The following is a 23,930-nucleotide window of genomic DNA, read 5'->3' as shown; positions in this document are numbered from 1 at the left end:
GAGACAGCAAGCAGAGGTGGGATGTTATAGCATTAGAGCCTATTACGGCCGGGGAGATATGAGGCTATTCAGTAATATTCATATCTATACATAATAATCCCATACAGTGAGGTATAAATCAAATAATCAAATAATCGGGCAGAAACACAGAATATACATAATATACTCTATTTTATAAGAAGTGTAATGGTGTATGTTAATTGTACATGTGATGATTTTTACTTTTTATATTCATATACCTGTCATGTATAAAACAACCGCTTTATACCCTGTCAAAACACTGGTCCCTAGTTTCTGTTACAGAAACTCTAGCATTTAGTTAATGTATAGCATTGAAGTGGTAAAACAGACAGCAAAACAAATGTAACACCGGGAAAATAAAATACTGTAACATAGGTAATACATTATATTCAATAATATTCATATTTTTAAATGAAAACTGTCCGTGGGTGGGAATAGTGTACATTCAGAAGCCTCCAAAGAGAAGTGAGTCCGGTGGTAACGCTCAGCGAGCTGCGGCTACGGTCACATCTTTATGGCCTGTCGGCAGAAAAATGCGGCTTACAGAGGCAGCCGCACAAACAGCTACAAATAATGTGAAAATCTAATATGCTATAAAATAAACAGATAAAATGCTATAAAATAAACAGATAAAATACTGTAACATAAGCTCTAGCATTTAGTTAATGTATAGTGTTGAAATGCTAAAAATTGTGTCATCAAATTAGCAATGGCTCATTTGGGGATGAGTGTAATAAAAATACGAGCCATAATATAGGATAGTTTTTGTCAAAATTTTCAAGTTTAACCTGCTGTTCGGGCAGAAATTATCATTTTAGTGAACAATTAACTAATAATTATACATAATATGACCAGGGGTGAGTGTAATAAAAATACGCACATTAATATAGGATAGTTTTTGTCAAAATTTTCAAGTTTAATCCGCTGTTCGGGCAGAGATTATAATTTTAGTGAAAAAATTAACTAATAATTATACATAATATGTCCAGAATATACTGTGCTTGTCTGAAAGTTTCACAGTGATAGCTAGCAGTATCGCTGCTCTGGTTGCAGAATGCACTCTCAGCACAAATACATATAGAAGCACTATTCACTATATGTGAACACTGTGTATAAAATACACTGCTCTGATTACAGAGGCAAATTCATTTCAGCTGCCTTAGTAAATATCACGCCTGTCTGACACATACTTTATTAAAGTCTATTAAAACTCATACAGTGACTGTCATTTTTGCACTTCTACATCTGTGTTTTGCTTTTACCGCTTCGGTAAGTTATCACACATAACACAGTCCTCTGAAAGTTTCACACTGATAGTTAGCAGTATTGCACTGATAACAGATTGCACTCTCAGCACAATTGCATATAGAAGCTCTATTCACTACAGCAAGCAGTGTGATGTGCCATTGCAGTCTGATACATACTGGTACAGCAAGACATGTAATGTGATAGTTAGACTCTATTTAATACAACATATAATGAATAAACAGCATGGTGTATTATAAAACACAATTTTGTGTCATTTTAGTGAAAAATTAACTAATAATTATACATAATATGTCTTTTAAGCTAAATCATGCATGTGTACATACATATTTAATGTTTTTGCTTTTTATATTCTGTAAGAATTTTTATATTATTGAATTGTCTTTGTCAAAATTTGACATTGTTCTGTCAGAAATGATCGTTTTAGTGAACAATTAACTAATAATTATACATAATATGTCCAGAATATACTGTACTTGTCTGAAAGTTTCACACTGATAGTTAGCAGTATTGCTCTGGTTGCAGAATGCACTCTCAGCACAAATACATATAGAAGCACTATTCACTATATGTGAACACTGTGTATAAAATACACTGCTCTGATTACAGAGGCAAATTCATTTCAGCTGCCTTAGTAAATATCACGCCTGTCTGATACATACTTTAATAAAGTCTATTGCCTTGTATTGTATATCTACCCTTGATTATTGTCGAGTTATGTGTAAGCCGGTCACTGTTGGTGAATTGGCATATCATATCTGTATTTTATCTATTAACCACACGAGCATGTAGCCCCCGTATCACACATAACACGCCCTCTTAAAACTCATGAAAATGAGAAACTGCGTTATAAGCTGAAAAATATGCTGTTTCACTCTAAATGTGCAGTGGCCAACTGCACTTGTCTTCACTCACGATTATTTCGTCAACATTTTCAAATTTACCGCGTTCTAATTGCAATTATCAATTTAATCAAAACTGCACTTGTCTTCACTGATCTAACTAGTTGTTTAAATTCTTAGAGGACGTTCAAGGTGACAGATGCTTTGTGTGACAGCTGCTAGCAAATTCTGTGTTTTCTCGGCTAGTGGGAAATCTAGCACGCCTTACTTCGCACAGTAAACTATTTTTAGCCATCCTCTGCTTGCGCCCGTTATTTGGGGTACCTGAGAAACAGCTGCGGGGAGCCCCACAAACACAGGTTTGAATCATACGCAGTCATTTTCCATGCACAGTGATCCAGTCATTTTCCAAGCACGGTGATCCCAGCTGTTAGGGTAATTAAGTAGGAGACCGTATTCCATACTTAAATGCAAGCAGTTGTGTGGCCATTAACTAGACAGCCAGTGTTTCTGCAGTTAGAATGTGTTCAGTGATAATGAACCACAACTTATAGTGGATAAATAATCACATTATTCTGTAAGGCGTTTGTTGCTGTATAGCCAACGTGTTATTTAATGCACCTGCTTTTATACTCTGCAAGAATCGTTGAAATGTCTCTGAGTTGTGTTTATTTACAATAAATATCTTTTACTTTTACAATACCCTGTCTTTTGCTTTTTTTATAAACGTATAAAACACCACGATTCATACCTGCGCTTGTTGTAATATGGTCGCACACATAATGCGCCCATTATAATCCCCACCTATAAATATAAAACTCTAATATAAATCAATTACGGGGGTAACACTCATGTTGTAACATGCCCAGGGGCATGTTGTAACATGCCCCGGGGATAATATTCATGTTGTAACATGCCCGCATACATATATATAAATATAAAACTCTAATATAAAACAATTACGGGGATAATATTCATGTTGTAACATGCCCGCATACATAATGCGCGCGTTATCCCCTATAGATATAAAACTCTAATATAAAACAATTACGGAGATAATATTCACTCTATTAACAAATTAAATTATATAAAAAGGGAGGGGGAGCTGCCACACAGCTGCTGTTAGAAGACAAGGAGGCCAGCTGGCAGGGGGGAGGGGTTACACACTTTGATACAGCTTGATAGGGGCGTGTCCACCTGTCAAATTGAGTTTGACGAGAGCTCCCTCTGCTACACTACTACTGCTTGTCTTTTCAACTTTTTCTCGGCTCTTCCAACATAAATGGCCTTACCATTCACATCTTTACCATTCATTTCATTCACGGCCTTATAGAAGTAGGAAAATAGTTACTTTACTCCCATACGTTTGGTCACAAGAACAAGATCTCTCACCCTGAGGGATCAGGACACCATTTCCTACGGACTGTCATTTTTTGATCTCCTAAGGACAGGGTTTCATCCCACCCTGAGAGCTGATCTTCCCCTGGTTCTTTGTTCACATGGTGTACACCTGACTATTGTAGACTGGAAAATTATTGTATAAAAAAGAGACAACACGTCATACTTGCGCTACAAGAAATGCATAAGTTGTACACCCATACGGTAAGATGTTAATTACCTGATATGTGGAAGTGAACACTAAAAGATTGGAGTTAATTACGTATCAATCTGAACAAGGGTCTAGAGGCAAAGAGGAGGGATATGATTAGTAGGGCTAAAAAGTCAAAATAAATACATAAAAAAGCGTTTCTCAAGGATTTGTTTTATAAATGTGGAGAGGTGGTGACTTGAGACCTGTAGATATAAAAAATAATTACTAAAGGAGAGAGAGCATGTACATGTAACCACAAATAGTGGAACACCCTTGTGACTGGACGTGCAGACTAAACTTAAAACATCACAGTACCTGTTCCAAGGTGCTGGTATAGCTTGAGACAAGTGCTGGCAGAAACTTTGCCACTGATAAAACGGAACTTCGTTTATATTTATCTTCAATTCCTCAATCGGAGTCTGGTATAGTATGTCCTAAGCGCGCTGTCCCGGCCGGTGACAGCCACTTGTATAATAGGAAGATCAGTGCGCGGTGCTTTGCTGTAGCTGGCAGGACCTGCGATACGTTCGGGCCATGTGACTCGCAAGTCACGTGGTGCCCCTGTTAGAAGTACGGAACACTGTAGGAGCCACAAAACCAACCAACGCGTTTCGAAATAGCGCGGATTCCTTCATCAGGGTAGGCTCCTCCTGTGTTCAGATGGCATTATATATCCATGGCTCCATGTGTAGGTGTCAATCAAATGCAAACAGTTCGATTTCGTTATTCAATCCTTTGATTGAGGGGGGGAAATTCTCCAAAAAAATAGAAAAATTGTAAAGAAATAACGATATACAAAGGATTTACAACTTAAGTAATTACCCACTCAAGGATAATGAGGTTTCCCTGTTACAGAAAGGGCTGAAATTTGCCCCGACCACTAAGTTCAATAAATTTCAGACCTTTATAGGCATCAAGCAATTCATGCTAGAAAGTTAGCTATAAAAGAACATTTTCTTAAAAAATCCCCTACAGACAGAAGTCTTCCAACTAACTCCAATGATATACAGCTGGACACACACACCAACTGACGGCCCAAGTCGAAATGTAATCCCTTAAATGAATACTCTGAGGCTACGTTCACACTTTGCGGATTTAGCTGCGGATCCGCAGCGGATTTGCCTCTGCAGATCCGCAGCAGTTTTCCATGCAGGGTACAGTACAATGTTACACTATGGAAAACTAAATCCGCTGTCCCCACACTGCGGAATTCCGCGCAAAAAGCCGCGCGGATTTCGCTGCGGAAAAAAAGAATTGCATGTCAATTCTTTCTGCGGATTCCGCAGCGGTTTCCTACAAGCACCAATAGGAAAGTGCTGTTTGGAAACCGCAGCGGAATCTGCAGAAGAAACCGCAGGAAAATCCGCAGTGCTAAACCACTGCGGTTTAGCACTGCGGATTTCCCAATTCCGCAGTGGAAAAATCCGCAGGGAATTCCGCAAAGTGTGAACGTAGCCTGAAGCATTCACAGCTTTCCAGAAAAACGTAATCAACGACATTAAAAAAACCAGTGATAAAAAGTGCTCAAAATTTAGATTCAACCTCTCTAAAAAAGAAAGGGAGGCTATATGGGATTTACAACAAAGGGGCGACATTGTCATTAGCCCAGCTGACAAAGGAGGGAGTATTGTCATTATGGATGAATCACATTATGACAGAGAATCACAACGCCTCCTTAATGATACGAGGACGTATAGGAAACTAGATGGCGATCCCTCAAAACAGTTTACACAGGATTTAAAAAGACTTCTTACCAAAGGCCTAGACATTTTTATATGCAATTGTACTTTTTATGAGTTAAGGGGCATGCTCTCTCTCCTTTAGTAATTATTTTTTATACTGCAGGTCTCACCACCTCTCCACATTTATAAAACATATCCTTGAGAAACACTTTTTTATGTATTTATTTTGACTTTTTAGCCCTGCTAATCATATCCCTCCTCTTTGCCTCTAGACCCTTGTTCAGATTGATACTCACCCTCGCACGTAATTAACTCCAATCTTTTAGTGTTCACTTCCACATATCAGGTAATTAACATCTTACCGTACGGGTGTACAACTTATGCATTTCTTGTAGCGCAAGTATGACGTGTTGTCTCTTTTTTATACTATTAGGATTTCCCCTATGTGGTTTAGGACTTTACTTGCTGCTTAATCTATGCATCTACAATAGCGCCGCTACACTCTGAACACATTACTTGCCTTGGAAAATGATTGTAACCTATATTATCCTGGCCAGGAGGGGTATTCCCATCCTAGGCATTGATGGCGTAACCATCTGATGCTATCCCTGCCTGATAGATAAGGTTCCAGAGGTGGCACCGGATCTCAAGAAAAGGGGTCCCTCAACCTCCAACCTGTCTGGATGGCCAGTGGATGGCTACCGCATCCAGGTGCAGAATGAAGAGGTGTTTGCACATGTACACATCCTTAGATAGCTGAGCACACGCACAGCCACGCCACTCCCCACGGGGACTCCTGTTTTGTGGGTATTCAGTGAATGTCTGAAAAAGTAAAACCCCCTAAGGGTATGTTTCCACGTTCAGGAAACGCTGCGTTTTTGACGCTGCGTTTTTCCGCAGCGTCAAAAACGCAGCGTCCAGATGTTACAGCATAGTGGAGGGGATTTCATGAAATCCTGTCTCCACTATGCAGGAAAAAACGCATGCGTTTTTGCCGCGAAAACGCACGCGTGGTGCGTTTTTTCAAAACGCAGCATGTTGCTACAATGAGCAAAACACGCAGGTACACCGCAGGTGACCTGCCAGTGACCTCAGGTGCAGTTTTGGTCAGGATTTTACTTGCATAAAATCCTGACCAAAGCCTGAAGCAAACCTGAACGTGGACACATATCCTTAGAGAATGTGCACACTGAGTCTTTTTGCTGAGTTTTTGAAGCAGGAACTACCAAGTTTTTGAGGAGTTTTGAGTCTCACAGGAGGATTCAGAGAGTTTCCGCTCAGTGGCTATGTGCATACATCATCTTTTTCAAGTGGATTCCGAGCGGAATTCATCTGAAAAAGTGTCTCAAAAACTCTTAAAAAATTAACATAATACACAGCAGCTTCAAAATCCATTACTCTGCCCATGTTCAGTATTTTGTTATTTCTTGTCAGTGCTTCAGGGTTTGGAAACCTTGGAGCAGTTAAAAGAGGTAACATGTTTATTCTCTCATAATGAAGATATAAGGGAGAAGATGTCAGAGCAAAAATAGGAAAAAAAGCCACCGACTGAAGTAGCTTCACCTGAGAAAAGTCGGCAGCTGCGCCAGAATCTAATGCACATAGGCAATTTCTGCTCCAAAATGTAAAACAATGCCGTAGGGGTATAGGCCCTGAGATCCCAACTAACACTACAAAGGGGAATGCTGTCTCACGAGAGTGGTCTACAGACTGATAAATGATTATTGCTGCTCATCTTCCAGCAACTTAGACGGCCTACAATAAAAGAGATACCAATCCTGACTCCAGATATTTCGTAAGTCTCCATCTCACTTTTAAGGCGTCCTCTTGTTTCTCAAAGCTGACAAAGCCGAATCCCTTGGACGTCCCATTTTGATCAGTCATGACTTTAACGCTCCGTGTAGGCCCTAAAGTGAGAGTATTGCCCAAATTTAGGTTTCGGAAGCTTTAGGACAACCCATAAATAAGTCTGACTTCAGAAGACTGTATTGTGGCCATATTTTATTCTTTGTGTTATTGCTCGATGTCCCGACCCATCAGCAGGCCTCCTGGCCCAGAACGTACATCATAAATGGCTGCGATGCGGTTACCTCAGGTTATGAGACCTGCTGATGGGTCGGGACGTGGAGCAATAATGCAGAGAGTAAAATACGGTCTTCTGAAATAACCGTGATTCTCGTAGCTACACGATTCATATTTACCGTATTTGCTGAACAATTCCTTGAGCTGTTTATTGTCCATATTTTCTCCAAAGTTCTTGATGTAAACATTAGTGTATAAAGAACTGGCAACAAGTTCAGGTTCTCGTTCGTGACTGGACTTGGTATGTTCAATAAACCTTTACAGAAAATGCAGACATGTTTATCCAAAATTGTTATTTACTAACAGCAAAAAAAACCCCAAACATTTAGCCCACTTTCCCACAATCAGTATTCAGTCAGTATTTGTAAGCCAAAACCAGGAGAGGAACTATCAGAGGAAGGCCTGTTTCACACGTCAGTGTCTCCAGTACGTGAGGTGACAGTTTCCTCACGTACCGGAGACACTGACACACGTAGACCCATTAAAATCAATGCATCTGTTCAGATGTCATTGATTTTTTGCGGACCGTGTCTCCGTGTGCCAAACACGGAGACATGTCAGTGTTCGTGGGAGTGCACGTATTACACGGACCCATTAAAGTCAATGGGTCCGTGTAAAACACGTACCGCACACGGACATTCTCCGTGTGCGGTCCCTGTGGCGTGCCGGAGACAGCGCTACAATAAGCGCTGTCCCCCCCACATGGTGCTGAAGCCGCCATTCATATGTTCTCTGCAGCAGCCTTTGCTGCAGAGAAGATATGAATAATAGTGTTTAAAAGACAGATCTATGTGTCCGCCGCCCCCCCACCCCCTGTGCGCCCCCCCGCTGGTCAGAAAATACTCACCCACGTCCCTCGTTGGCCGTCGCTCCTTCCTCTCTGCCCCGCAGCTTCTCTACTGTATGCGGTCACGTGGGGCGGCTCATTTACAATCATGAATAGTCGGCTCCACCCCTATGGGAGGTGGAGCCGCCTATTCATGACTGTAATCGGCCGCCCCACGTGACCGCATACAGTGGAAGCCGCGGGGCAGAGAGGAAGGAGCGACGGCCAACGAGGGACGCGGGTGAGTATTTTCTGACCAGCGGGGGGGCGCACAGGGGGTGGGGGGGCGGCGGACACATAGATCTGTCTTTTAAACACTATTATTCATATCTTCTCTGCAGCAAAGGCTGCGGCAGAGAAAATATGAATGGCGGCTTCAGCACGATGCAGGGGACAGCGCTAAACTTTAGCGCTGTCTCCTGCACGCTCCGTGTGGTACCCACTCGCCACACGGGCGGCACACGTGTGCCGCACGTATGGCCTACGTGAGCTCACGGGCACACGGACACGGATAACTCCGGTACCGATTTTTTCCGGAACCGGAATTATCTGGACGTGTGAAACTGCCCGAAAAGTGTGATAGAAATACGTCACCACTTCTGGATTTATCACCCACTCCTGGTTTTGGCTTACAAATACTGATGTAAAATACTGACCAAATCCTGAGCGCGTGAACGTGGCCTTAGAGGGGTATTCCTATGTAGATAATTTTATATATGTGTGTAGTATATTTATATTTATTTCTCTATATACACTGTGAAATCTCTGCCACTGTACCACTAATCGCAGAAAAAATGTATTCGGATATATAGAACTGATTTTTAGTTGCAGACATTTTGGCCCCAAAAAATCTGCAATGTTTGGATGTACCCATAAAAATTTGTGGCACACACACTGTCCTAGATATGTGGAGCCTGGTAGAACAGGGTCTGGGAACCCCAATTTTCTCTATAGCTGGCAGCGCGGTTATCCACCTTTGGGGACACTTTGTTTCTAACTTAAATGCATATATTCTTGGCTAAAATTTAGTTTTGCAATTGGGTTTCATTAAGAATGTTGCACCATTTGCCTTCTATAGCCTCAGTGTTGCTCTGTCTAGTGCTGGCTGCAGAATGGGTTAACTGAAAATCCAAGAGTGAGCTCATTCTAAGGGTCTGTGCACATGTAGAATGGTCCACTGCAGATTTACGGCGTTTTTCTGTGCGGATTCCACTGCGGTTTTACACCAGCGGTTTTCTATTATGGAGCAGGTGTAAAACCGCTACGGATTCCGCACAAAAAATTGACATGCTGCGGAATGTAAACTGCTGCGTTTCCGCGCGTTTTTTTCCGCAGCATGTGCACTGCGGATTGTGTTTCCCATAGGTTTACATTGTACTGTAAACGCATGGGAAACTGCTGTGGAAACGCTGCGGATTTTGCTGCGTGTGAACATAGCCTAAGGATCCAAAAAGAGAGCTTCTAACACTTATCTGTCTATTTCTGAGCTCCTGTCAGCTGATTTATGACCACCGACCACATAAAAGTTGAATGTGCAGGGAGGAGGAGACAAAGAGCCTGTAAAAGCCAAAAGATGCAAATTTTGTAAGGAAACTGAATTGCAAACATGACTTTTAGCCCCAAATAAATGCAATTAAGTTAAAAAAAAAAATGTCCCCAGAGGTGGATAACCCCTGCCATTGGCGACATGTAAGTCAATGATTGCGGATTCTTTGTATTAGGCCGTCTTGGCACGTCTCAGTCTGTATCCAGGTCGCGGTTTGCAGACCAGCCGAAGGTCTCCTGACCCGAACCCTAAAGCTTGAAATATGCCTATGAGAATGTTTATTTGGGTCCAGGAGTCCAGAAATCCCAGACACGTGAAGCCGGCCTTACATGAGGGCATACTTACACTCTCTGGTCATTTAGGATCTTGCCATTCAACGAGTCAATGGCCTTCTGGGCTGATTCGCGGGTCTCGAAATGTACAAACCCATAACCCTTAGATCCATTTTCGTCACACACGACCTGCAACACCTCATATTAATAAGTGACCTTACTACTGCACAGACCTCACACATCTGTATGTGGGGGATGACATACCTTACACGACATGATGCTGCCAAAAGCAGAAAATGTGTCGTACAGTAATTTACTATCAATGGTCTTATCCAGGTTTTTGATAGAAATGTTGCCGATCCTGCTCTTTATTAGGGACAGGTTGCGCTGACACCACATAATGCGCATCGCTTTGCCATTCATGTCTTCAAAGTCCATGGTATCCAGAGCTCGCTCCGCTGGCGGGAAAGGATCAGGGACATTTTCAAAGAAAGAGACTATCAATGACTTTATCCACCTCAGTGACCTCTGCGCCCTGATAGGATGCCATGATAGGAATTGTTGATCAACTCCAGCATTCCATGCTACAACATTTTTTACTATATTTTGTTTTGCATTATTTTTATTTCAAAAAAAATTAATTTGCTAATTTTTCTTGTTCTAAAAAAATTTAGAAATCTTGAAATTTTCATACTTTCTGCCCTTTCAGGAAGAGTTTTCAGCAGGCTCCTTATCAGCAGAGGAAGGATGACGGGTAATGCTTCTACATACAGCTGATAATACAAGATCCACTAATTACAATAGGAGATGTCACAGCTGACCCTGCTCACCCTCCCTTCACAATGACATTTGTACACGCTCATTAGATGCTTTCATAAAATTATTGGACTCAGGTCTGACGACTGTAGCTATGTACACCTGTTGTTTCCTGAAACAACAGGAAGTTATAATCTAAAAAAGCACCCATGTCCAGTTTGAAAGTTGCAAGATTTTTTATTTTTAATACATTATATGTTAAGCTAAAAAATTGCCAGAAATTAAAAAATATACAGTATTTCATGCAATAAAATGTAAATTATGTAAAAATCATTGAATGTGATTGTTTGGTTTTTATTTTTAGATTGTCTCCCACAGGTGACGTGTACCTACGATAAAAATTACAGACCTTTCCATTCTTTGTAGGTGGGAAAACATGTAAAATCGGCAAAGTATCAAATACTTATTTTCCCCACTGTATCTACAATTTTCTTTCTTTAATTAAAGGGGTATGTCCATGATATTTGTGGAACAGTTGCAATATTTCACCCCAGCCGAGAGTTCCATTTTCTTGCTGGCAGGGCTGCAATGTATAGCTATAATTGTGTATTGCTTCTTACCATCCTCCAGCTGCTGGAACTTGATGTAAGCGTAGCCAAGAGACTGACTGGTGATCTTGTCTCTGCATATGCTGACTGACAAAATGCTGCCGGCAGGAGCAAACTTTTCATGCAGCATCTCCTCTGTGACGTCCTGAAGGAGATCCCCAACATATAGGGTTGCTGTACTGTGGCTGAGAGTGCTAGTGGCCATTATTAGCAGGGTCACTAAAATAAAGGAGATTGTAAGAAAAACACCTTGATAATAACATGTCAGCATTACATGGCAGTCACACGCCAAAGCTGGCCATACACACCAGCCGCGGCCTGACTCCTCTGACCAAAGCTTATCTACACCCCGAACAAAAGGACATTCAACAGGGCGGATCATTCTCTCCCCCGTCATCTGTTCAGGGTGAAGCTGGGGACCCCGATACACAGTATAAGGCCTGTCGATCCCGCCAAAGCCTGACAACATTTATCTAATGTGTATGGGGAGCTTTAAAGGGGTTATCTGGTGCTTTAACATCTTAGGAGAGGTCATTGCAGCGCCCCAGAGTCCTGGTCGTTGCAGCACTGTGGCTCCGCCACTATGGGGAGCCATGGTGCGTTCGATGGCACTGAAGGAGTTCATCTGACCAGGTATCACAGACACCAATACATTTCACAGCTGGGCCTCCGAGGGGAGCTAAAGGTGCTATTCATTAGGCCACTCCCCACCATAGTGGGTAAACTGGGGGTCAGGCAGGAAGTTAGATCAGAAAGCTGACTGGATTGGACGAAGCAACACCTAGTGGCAGAGGGTGTTGTGGAGGAAGAGACAGTAGGGTCTCTGTCAGGGGTGGGATCCTGACAGAGGCTTGGCATTGGAAAGAACGTAACGGGTCCGCGCCAGCTCCTGGAAGCGGCGGGACTCAAGAAAGGACTAGAAGCGAGATAGATTGTGCTGAGTGAGAAACGAGATCAAGCAATAGGAGAATACCAGTAGGGGTCGTGCTATAAGACCGGAGCAACACCCTACTGAGGCGCACTACCGGTGGCCGGAACGCCGAGGGAGTATTATAACATCTAGCTTCAAGCAATACTCTAAACAGCGGCAGGACAGTCAGTCTCAGGCGGGCTGTCTACCACACATCACCTATGAAGTCTTGGGAGGCAATTGCGGGAGAGGGGCGTCCCTAGGGTCCCGGAAGAACTCCAGGCCTACCCGACAAACGGGTGCCGTTCCAACCTGAATAGCAGGGAGGGACGGAATACTAGAAGAACATCATTTAATCGAGTTGTGAGGGAACTTAAGAAACAGACACAACCGTTGTGGGGTACTTTCCGTGAGCACAGCAGGGAAGGACTACAACACACAGCGCTAGAAGGAAGGCACTGATTTCCACCTGTGAGGAGAACTCTGGAAGTGCCATTGGACCGGCCGGACTTGCACAGCCTGGTGAACCGTATTCTGGACTGAGGACCCAGAGATCTCCAGTAAAGAGGTAAAGAGACTGCAACCTGGTGTCCTCGTTATTTACCGCGACCTGCACCCCACAACTGCACCGCTACACCACCATTAACACCACTTATTGCACCGGACGTCCCCCACTGACAGACAGGGTCACGGACCGGGTCTAGCCACCGTGACAACCCCAGGACTGAGACTTAGAGGCCCGGCTCCGGGTACCCCTCGGCCCTGCGGCGGTGTGGGGGCGCTCCGCAGAACTTGGCGTCACGAACAGGATCTACTTAAGCCTGAAGAATCAGGTCATGTGTGCCTTGGAACTGTGATTTATTGTGCTTGGACTGTGACTTATTGCAAAGACTGTGTATTGCCACTTGCCGCCAGAAGTTCCCGCCAAAACCGCCGCCATTACAGCGCTAAGGAGAGCGCAGGAGAAGAAGAAGGGCGTGGAGTGGGCGTAGACAAGCTGGAGAGCGCGAAAGACAATGGCCGCCCAGTCTAAATATTTCAGCCCCTTGAGGACGTGTCCGTCAGCAGCCGAGATCCGCCTACTTATCCTCAATGGGGGGCGGAGACAACGAAAGCGAAACCGCCCACGAAGGAGAGAGCGAGAAAAGGACCAGGAAGAAGAAGTGAGCGACATGGAGGATGCCATGGCGAGCCGCCCGGAGCCGGAGCGTGGGGTCGGAGCAGAGGACTCCCCCAGCCACCCGGAGGGGCACCGCAACCAGGCCTCCACCGCTGATGCTGAATTCCTGCAGGCCGGAGTGGACGAGCTCAGCGACCGACCCCGGCGGACGCAGCTGAGCACTGAGGCCGGGTGGAAGAAGACCATCGTCGGGAGCCTCACCAGACGCCTGTCGGCAGCCTCGCTTGGTCCGGATCAGGAAAGAAGGTCCAGCGCTCTGAAGCTGGAAAGCAAGGCCCTGCCGAAAAGCGAGACGCTGCAAGCAGAGATGACAACGCCGCAGCGTGAGGCCCTGCAACCAGCGTTCCAGACCCCAGCGCAGACGGAGCAGACCGGCACCGGAGGGACCGCATCTGAAGCAGGTATGAAGGACGACCCTGCCCTGATGACCGACACCACTCCAGTGACTGCTAGTGCCACCGCTCCTGACTCCGTTCCAGTGACTGAACTTGCAGCAGCACTACCTGCTGCCCTGATTAAGACTACCTCTGAACCGACGAGTCCCAGCACTACTACTACAGGGTGCATTATTTCTACCACTGAACTTACTACCAAAATTGACATTCGAACCCAGATTATACCTGAAGAACCGACTAGTGACATTGATACCGCATCGGATGAGAAGTCGAACAGAGATCTTCCCAGGCCAGGAAGTGTTCGCTACCAATCGATGCCTTGCAACCTATTATGAGGATAAACCTCGGAAACCTGAACATGTAAATAGTTAACTGTTTGCTTCCTTGCTTTTTGCTGCTTTAAACCTGACTAGGGTTAAACTCTTAAAGGGATCCCTTTGTTTACCCGGGATCCCTTCCTCTGCTTTTTGCTTTTGTTTCCTGTTGAAAAGAACTGCTGAATCATGAACAGTGCATGATACAAACTGCTTGTAAATAGTTTGCACCTCCTTAAGGGTGTTTAAAACTGGTTTTACTTGGAAAGAGACTCTTTGCGAAGATACCGCACCGGAGCCTTTGCTGAGTACGGACTGGTAGCCTGAGAAGAAATGCTACCTCATAAAGACTGGGTCCCCTCTTAAAGGGGATGTTCGTTCAAAGTGTGTTTATGAGTGATACTGTTTAGAACCGTAATATGATGATGATGTTTGAGAGAAAAATGTAACTGTTTTACATGTAAAAGTTATATGTATTGATTTAGTTAATTGTGAAAGAGATTTTGCTGATGTACTTCAGAAGAAAGTGAAAAAGTTGAAAGAAAGATGCAGTAGGCCCGTAGGGGTAGACTTAGCGTCCTGCATAGCTGAAAGAAGGAAAGTAGTAATGAAGGTGAGGATAGAAGGTAAACCCTGAGTCCCCATAGAAAGTTAGTTCGTTACTAAGGACAGAAAGTGAACCCGTAGGGGTTAGTGAGTGAGTCCTTATAGGAGCCAAGTAGAGCCGGCTCAGTGTTCTCAAAATGAAAGTAAAGTTATGTTCTATACTATGTATAGTAGTTGAGAGGCAGTAGGCCCTGGCTGAACAGGGCGGTCCTGTAACAGAAAGGAGAGGCAGTAGGTCTGGTGCCGTTAGGACAGGCGGTCCTGCAGATCCCAAAGAAGGAGAATGAAAAAGTTAGAATACCTTATAATGTGATTATAGGAGGGTCTTTAGTGGATTTAGAGTGTGAGTCCTTAAAGGCAATGTTAAATTATTGTTCACCAAATTTGCACTTAGTAGAATACCCGGTTGGGTAATGAGAGTTAATTGTAGCCTGTTGCTATGATATTTAATTATGTTTGTAACGTTAAAGTGTCCTCACCTCCCATAAAGGGAAGCCTGTTCAAGTATACTTATTGTTTTTGCACTCAACAAAATTGTATGTCTTTTTGCTAACCTGTATTGTTGTTTTCTTCCCAGTCCCGGAGTACTGTGTTTAACCAGGGGGGAGTGCAGCGCCCCAGAGTCCTGGTCGTTGCAACACTGTGGCTCCGCCACTATGGGGAGCCATGGTGCGTTCGATGGCACTGAAGGAGTTCATCTGACCAGGTATCACAGACACCAATACATTTCACAGCTGGGCCTCCGGGGGGAGCTAAAGGTGCTATTCATTAGGCCACTCCCCACCATAGTGGGTAAACTGGGGGTCAGGCAGGAAGTTAGATCAGAAAGCTGACTGGATTGGACGAAGCAACACCTAGTGGCAGAGGGTGTTGTGGAGGAAGAGACAGTAGGGTCTCTGTCAGGGGTGGGATCCTGACAGAGGCTTGGCATTGGAAAGAACGTAACGGGTCCGCGCCAGCTCCTGGAAGCGGCGGGACTCAAGAAAGGACTAGAAGCGAGATAGATTGTGCTGAGTGAGAAACGAGATCAAGCAATAGGAGAATACCAGTAGGGGTCGTGCTATAAGACCGGAGCAACACCCTACTGAGGCGCACTACCGGTGGCCGGAACGCCGAGGGAGTATTATAACATCTAGCTTCAAGCAATACTCTAAACAGCGGCAGGACAGTCAGTCTCAGGCGGGCTGTCTACCACACATCACCTATGAAGTCTTGGGAGGCAATTGCGGGAGAGGGGCGTCCCTAGGGTCCCGGAAGAACTCCAGGCCTACCCGACAAACGGGTGCCGTTCCAACCTGAATAGCAGGGAGGGACGGAATACTAGAAGAACATCATTTAATCGAGTTGTGAGGGAACTTAAGAAACAGACACAACCGTTGTGGGGTACTTTCCGTGAGCACAGCAGGGAAGGACTACAACACACAGCGCTAGAAGGAAGGCACTGATTTCCACCTGTGAGGAGAACTCTGGAAGTGCCATTGGACCGGCCGGACTTGCGCAGCCTGGTGAACCGTATTCTGGACTGAGGACCCAGAGATCTCCAGTAAAGAGGTAAAGAGACTGCAACCTGGTGTCCTCGTTATTTACCGCGACCTGCACCCCACAACTGCACCGCTACACCACCATTAACACCACTTATTGCACCGGACGTCCCCCACTGACAGACAGGGTCACGGACCGGGTCTAGCCACCGTGACAACCCCAGGACTGAGACTTAGAGGCCCGGCTCCGGGTACCCCTCGGCCCTGCGGCGGTGTGGGGGCGCTCCGCATCATCAAAGTTTGATTACTGGGGGTGCGACACCCGGTACCCAACTGATCCTGGCAGCGGTGGCGGCTGGAGGTGCTGAGTTGTGGATCTGTCCAGAACAGCTCCATCGACAGTATAGTGGCCGCGGCCATGTACTGCACATCCGTTCTCTATTGAATAGTATGTGCATGTGTCACTATTCTGTTGACAAAGCTGTGCCATGCAGCTCCAGAACTGAGCAGTTCCGCCGACACCAGGAAGAGCTGATCTCCGGGGGGTACCGAGTGTCACACCCCCTACCAATCAGACATTCAGGACCTACCCTAAGGATAGTCCATCAATGTTAAAGTCCCAGACACATCCTTTAAAGAACTGGTAGATTTCACCGCTTCACTAAAACAAAGTAAAATTGACATCTTGTTTTTTTTATTCTTGTATTTATGGGTAAATATAATTTTTACAGTAAAATGTAATTTAGTATGTTGAGCCGTTTGGTTTCCACAGCCCCTATGTATCACAGTACATGTAAGACTGCAAAACGAGGTAACTGAATCCACCAGTGAGCTCGTCTGAAGGCCGAATAATTAATTGTCCAAGTTAATTTACACATCAATAATAATAATACAAACTTTCCAAAATGTGTGCATATCCTCTGCCTGCCAACAGAGGCATTTTTTATAAGCTCTATAAGAATGTTGTTTCCCTTTTAAGGATGTATAGTCACAGAGTTTTTTTGCAAGAAAAAAAAAACAGCTTTGGCGTGAGTTTTTTAGTGTACTGGGGACTTTCTTCTTCTTCTATTGATTTCATAGTGGTGTTTTATCAAGGAGAAACACCCCAAATATTTACATTGCTTTTTTTTTTTGGCACATTTTTAAGTGTGAATTTTGGAGTGGAATCCCCTCCAAAACCCATGTTAAAAAAAAGAAGCTCTGTGTGATCATCCCCTTTTGGTATGTTGTGTGTAAACAGCCCCCCTATGGTGAGAGGTAACATTTTAGAATCACACAGATGCTTTCTTCTGGGATCGGCACCACTCTTATCCCCTGACTGTGTGCGGTATTCCAGTGCAACCCTGCTAACTTAAACGGACTTAGCTGCGATACCGCACGCAGCCCCAAGGCAAGAGTGGCGCTGTTTCTTAAAAAAAAAAAAAAATACACAGTTTATGTAATGTTTTAATATGCAGATTAACGATCCCAACCCATGTTGGACAATCCAGTGTATAGTGGTGGTAATGAGCCATTGGCAAACTAAGAAGCCCATTGAACCCGGTGGTGGGGGCCCAGAGTCACTGGTCATAGGTGCTGGGATATCTACTCCTTAGGCCGGCGTCACACTGGCGAGTTTTACGGACGTATGAGCGCAGAAAATACAACCGTAAAATACGCATAACACACGGCCCAATGATTCCCTATGTCCCAGCTCCTATCAGCCGTATTTTACTGATCCGTAATATACGGTCTTGTACGGCCGTAGAAAATCGCAGCATGCTGCGTTTGTCACCGTATTGCGCAAAAAAATCACCAATGAAAGTCTATGGGGGCGAGAAAAATACGGATTACACACGGACCAGCAGTGTGACTTGCGAGAAATACGCACCGGTGTTGTATAGAAAAGCCGATAATTCAATTGCCGGCTTTTCATTTCTCCTTCACAAACCCGACATGATATGAGACATGATTACATACAGTAAACCATCTCATATCCCCTTTTTTTTTGCATATTCCACACTACTAATGTTAGTAGTGTGTATGTGCAAAATTTGGCCGCTGTACCTGCTAAAATAAAGGGTTAAATGGCAGAAAAAATTGGCGTGGGCTCCCGCGCAATTTTCTCCGCCAGAGTGGTAAAGCCAGTGACTGAGGGCAGATATTAATAGCCTAGAGAGGCTCCATGGTTATTGGCCCCCCCTGGCTACAAACATCTGCCCCCAGCCACCCCAGAAAAGGCACATCTGGAAGATGCGCCTATTCTGGCACTTGGCCACTCTCTTCCCACTCCCGTGTAGCGGTGGGATATGGGGTAATGAAGGGTTAATGTCTCCTTGCTATTGTAAGGTGACATTAAGCCAGATTAATAATGGAGAGGCGTCAATTATGACACCTATCTATTATTAATCCAATAGTACGAAATGGTTAATAAAACACACATTATTAAAAAGTACTTTAATGAAATAAAGACACATGTTGTTGTAATATTTTATTATTCTCTTAATCCACCTGAAGACCCTCGTTCTGTAAAAAAGAAAAAAGAAAAAATCAACAATATCCCATACCTTCCGATGATCAGTCACGTCCCACGATGTAAATCCATGTGAAGTGGTTAAATCATTTTACAGCCAGGAGCTCTGCTAAAGCAGTGCTCGTGGCTGTAAAACCCCCGGGAATGAATGTAGTGCAGGGGAATGACCTGTAGTTACCTTGAGTTGCGGTGAGGCGCCCTCTGCTGGATGTCCTCATGAACTGGAGCCTGGTAAAAGTTCCCACGCTCGAGTTCATATGAGGACATCCAGCAGAGGGCGCATCACCGCAACTCAAGGTAACTACAGGTCATTCCTCTGCAATCCATTCATTCCCGGGGGTTTTACAGCCACGAGCACTGCTTTAGCAGAGCTCCTGGCTGTAAAATGATTTAACCCCTTCAGATGGATTTACATCGTGGGACGTGACTGATCATCGGAAGGTATGGGATATTGTTGATTTTTTATTTTTACTTTTTTACAGAACGAGTGTCTTCAGGTGGATTAAGAGAATAATAAAATATTACAACAACATGTGTCTTTATTTCATTAAAGTACTTTTTAATAATGTGTGTGTGTGTGTTTTATTAACCATTTCGTACTATTGGATTAATAATGGATAGGTGTCATAATTGACGCCTCTCCATTATTAATCTGGCTTAATGTCACCTTACAATAGCAAGGTGACATTAACCCTTCATTACCCCATATCCCACCGCTACACGGGAGTGGGAAGAGAGTGGCCAAGTGCCAGAATAGGCGCATCTTCCAGATGTGCCTTTTCTGGGGTGGCTGGGGGCAGATGTTTGTAGCCGGGGGGGGGGCAATAACCATGGACCCTCTCTAGGCTATTAATATCTGACCTCAGTCACTGGCTTTACCACTGTGGCAGAGAAAATTGCACGCCAATTTTTTCCGCCATTTAACCCTTTATTTTAGCAACTACAGCGCCCAAATTTTGCACATACACACCACTAACATTAGTAGTGTGGAGTATGCAAAAAAAATGGGGATATGAGATGGTTTACTGTATGTAATCATGTCTCATATCCTGTCGGGTTTGGGAAGGAGAAATTAAAAGCCGGCAATTGAATTACCGGCTTTTCACATATCTCGCAGTGAATTAAATATAAATACAGAATATATATATGTGTGTCTCAATGACATCTACTATATAATTGTCTAAGGGTCACTTCCGTCTGTCTGTCCTTCTGTCAATGTTATTCGTTCGCTGATTGGTCTCGGCAGCTGCCTGTTATGGCTGCAGCGACCGATCAGCGACACGCACAGTTCGGAAGAAAATGGCCGCTCCTTACTCCCCGCACTCACTGCCCGCCGCATACACCCCTCCGCTCACCGCTCACACAGGGTTAATGCCGGCGGTAACGGACCGCGTTATGCCGCGGGTAACGCACTCCGTTACCGCCGCTATTAACCCTGTGTGACCAAGATTTTTACTATTGAGGCTGCCTATGCAGCGCCAATAGTAAAAACAGCTAATGTTAAAAATAATAATAATAAAAAAAATGATTATATATACTCACCTACGCCGCCTTTCCCGCTCCTCGCGATGCAGCCGCCACGTTCCGGTGCACGGATGGTCTGGCAGAAGGACCTGTTGTGATGTCACGGTCATGTGACCGCTACACGGTCATGTGACCGCGACGTCATGACAGGTCCTGCGCTACAAGGACCTGCCAGTCGACAGAGCTACAACGCGCCGGCGGAAGGTAAGTATATGATTATTTTTTATTTTTGGACCTGTGTCATACGTGGCTGGGCAATATACTACATAGCTGGGCAATATACTACATGTGCTGGGCAATATACTACGTGGCTCTGTGCTGTATACTACATCGCTGGGCAATATACTACGTCACTGGACAATATACTACATAGCTGGGCAATATACTACGTGGCTGGGCTATATACTACGTGGCTGGGCAATATACTACGTATCTCTGTGCTGTATACTACGTCACTGGGCAATATACTACATAGCTGGGCAATATACTACGTGGCTGGGCTATATACTACGTGGCTCTGTGCTGAATACTACATCACTGGGCAATATACTACATAGCTGGGCAATATACTACATAGCTGGGCAATATACTACGTGGCTGGGCTATATACTAAGTGGCTGGGCAATATACTACGTGGCTGGGCAATATACTACGTGGCTGGGCAATATACTACATCGCTGGGCAATATACTACGTGGCTGGGCTATATACTACGTGGCTCTGTGCTGAATACTACGTCACTGGGCAATATACTACATAGCTGGGCAATATACTACATAGATGGGCAATATACTACGTGGCTGGGCTATATACTACGTGGCTGGGCAATATACTACGTGGCTGTGCTATATACTACGTGGCTGGGCAATATACTACGTGGGCTGGGTAATATACTACGTGGACTGGGCAATATACTACGTGACTGGGCAATATACTACGTGGCTGGGCAATATACTACGTGGCTGTGCTATATACTACGTGGCTGGGCAATATACTACGTGGGCTGGGTAATATACTTCCTGGACTGGGCAATATACTACGTGACTGGGCAATATACTACGTGGGCTGTGCTATATACAACGTGGCTGGGCAATATACTACATAGCTGGGCAATATACTACATAGCTGGGCAATATACTACATAGATGGGCAATATACTATGTGACTGGGCAATATACTACGTGGGCTGTGCTATATACTACGTGACTGGGCAATATACTATGTGACTGGGCAATATACTATGTGGGCTGTGCTATATACTACGTGGTTGGGCAATATACTATGTGACTGGGCAATATACTACGTGGGCTGTGCTATATACTACGTGGCTGGGCAATATACTACATAGCTGGGCAATATACTACATAGATGGGCAATATACTATGTGACTGGGCAATATACTACATGGGCTGTGCTATATACTACGTGACTGGGCAATATACTATGTGACTGGGCAATATACTACGTGGGCTGTGCTATATACTACGTGGCTGGGCAATATACTACATAGCTGGGCAATATACTACATAGATGGGCAATATACTATGTGACTGGGCAATATACTATGTGGGCTGTGCTATATACTACGTGGGCTGTGCTATATACTACGTCACTGGGCAATATACTACGTGACTGGGCAATATACTACGTGGGCTGTGCTATATACTACGTGACTGGGCAATATACTATGTGACTGGGCAATATACTACGTGGGCTGTGCTATATACTATGTGGCTGGGCAATATACTACGTGGGCTGTGCTATATACTACGTGACTGGGCAATATACTATGTGACTGGGCAATATACTACATAGCTGGGCAATATACTACATAGCTGGGCAATATACTACATAGATGGGCAATATACTACGTGGGCTGTGCTATATACTACGTCACTGGGCAATATACTACGTGACTGGGCAATATACTACGTGGGCTGTGCTATATACTACGTGACTGGGCAATATACTATGTGACTGGGCAATATACTACGTGGGCTGTGCTATATACTATGTGACTGGGCAATATACTACGTGGGCTGTGCTATATACTACGTGGACATGCATATTCTAGAATACCCGATGCGTTAGAATCGGGCCACCATCTAGTGTATATATATATATATATATATATATATATATATATATATATACTGTATATATGTTTTACCGAACATTTGCGCACATAAATCCATTAGATGTCGGTTTTGCAAGCCGGCGAGAAAATCTCGCAGTACGGATGCCATACGGATTACATACGGAGGATGCCATGCGCACAATACGCTGACACACCCTGCCTACGGAGGACATACGGATCATTATTTTGGGGACTTTTCTGCGTATTACGGCCGTAATAAACGGACCGTATTTACATACGCTGAGTGTGACGCCGGCCTCACATGTGGCGGTGATTGAAGAATTCTAGAATCGTAACTTCTCTACTTTCCTCCGCAAAGATTTCGGGTTGCGCCGACTTTGGACTCACAAACTATGCACAATATGTCGGTAATCCCAGGTTTACTATCTTGCATCCAGTCAGATCCTGATGGCTTCTTCTGTTAAACTGTCAGGGCACAGCATAGCTGCCTCATGGTGCCAACTGACGCCCACTCGAGCAGCGGGCAGTTACTACTGCTGTGAGCCCATCATGGCTGACACGTTTCTGGATTCCCCCTTATAATAAAACATTTTATGCCATAAATGCACACCAATAATATAAAAGTTCTCCTTTATTGAGCATCACTTATTATATGTTTACAGACGTGACGCAGGGACGTATTTGCCATACACACTTCCGTGCTCGTGCGTACGGCAGGACGATGCGGGGGGGCACCTGAGCAAGTTTTCTTTCTGTTCTTTTTTTTTTTTTCTCATTAAAAAAGGTCCGGAGTCACCTCCCTCCCCCCGCCCCCGTCCCCTCCCAGCCCCCGCCTCCTTGAAGACGTCATAGTCACCTACTCCAGCGAAGCCTGGTCTCAGGGTAGAGGCTAAAGGACGTCTGCTGACGTCATGCCCATGTGACCGGAAGGGGCGGCGCCTCTCCCTCCATAGAGCAGATAGAAAACGGTAAATGCTAGAGTGTATGGGCACTAGGCATTGTGGGCAAGGGGGACATGACGACTGCGCATGCGCCAGGTGCGCGTCGCCGTACGGACGCGAGTGGCGCGCGTGCATGTGGCGCATGCGCAGTCGTCATGTCCCCCTTGCCCACAATGCCTAGTGCCTGCAGTGTCCTCGCCGTGTGAGGGGCGGGGTCAGCGGGGTCATGGCGCTGCACACATTGTCCGCTGCTTCCTGCTCGTCCTGCTCCCGGTAACACTGCTGGCCAAGAAGGGAGACGTGGTAGAGATCACTGACGGCAGCTGGAGGGACATCCTGCAGGGGGAATGGATGATCACATTGTAAGGGTTAGGGTGCTGTCTGTACGTCTAGGTGTGCTGGCGCTTGTGGTTCCACAGCGGTGACTTGGACTTTTGCCTACTGGTAAGGTTGTGGCTAAATCCCAGTCGGCTAAAGG

The 23,930-nt window shown here is 44.8% G+C and overlaps 1 protein-coding gene across 5 annotated transcripts in view; it reads right to left on the bottom strand.

Moving 5' to 3' along the window:
- LOC143764603 (polyadenylate-binding protein 1-like) overlaps window positions 1-23,480 on the bottom strand; it is a 76,072-nt gene extending 52,592 nt beyond the window's left edge. Inside the window, exons 1-6 of one of the 5 annotated variants that reach the window (XR_013213233.1) lie at window positions 22,899-23,036; window positions 11,505-11,711; window positions 10,393-10,586; window positions 10,202-10,317; window positions 7,604-7,740; window positions 7,215-7,309 (exon numbers count right to left, since the gene is read on the bottom strand). Coding sequence is in view for 4 of the 5 variants with exons in the window: in XM_077250327.1 (XP_077106442.1) it covers window positions 7,215-7,309; window positions 7,604-7,740; window positions 10,202-10,317; window positions 10,393-10,586; window positions 11,505-11,711; window positions 22,899-22,944 (795 nt within the window). In the remaining variant the exon portion in view is untranslated. Of the gene's footprint in view, window positions 1-7,214; window positions 7,310-7,603; window positions 7,741-10,201; window positions 10,318-10,392; window positions 10,587-11,504; window positions 11,712-22,789; window positions 23,037-23,367 lie in introns of those variants that run through there. The other 4 variants (XM_077250337.1, XM_077250346.1, XM_077250327.1 and 1 more) reach the window with 4 other exon arrangements.
- Between the last annotated feature and the right edge of the window lie 450 nt (window positions 23,481-23,930).

This window comes from Ranitomeya variabilis, chromosome 1, assembly GCF_051348905.1.
Source record: "Ranitomeya variabilis isolate aRanVar5 chromosome 1, aRanVar5.hap1, whole genome shotgun sequence".
Taxonomy (NCBI): Eukaryota; Metazoa; Chordata; class Amphibia; order Anura; family Dendrobatidae; genus Ranitomeya; species Ranitomeya variabilis.
Note: the sequence above shows the minus strand (reverse complement) of the source record. Positions and strands in the feature narration are given on the sequence as shown.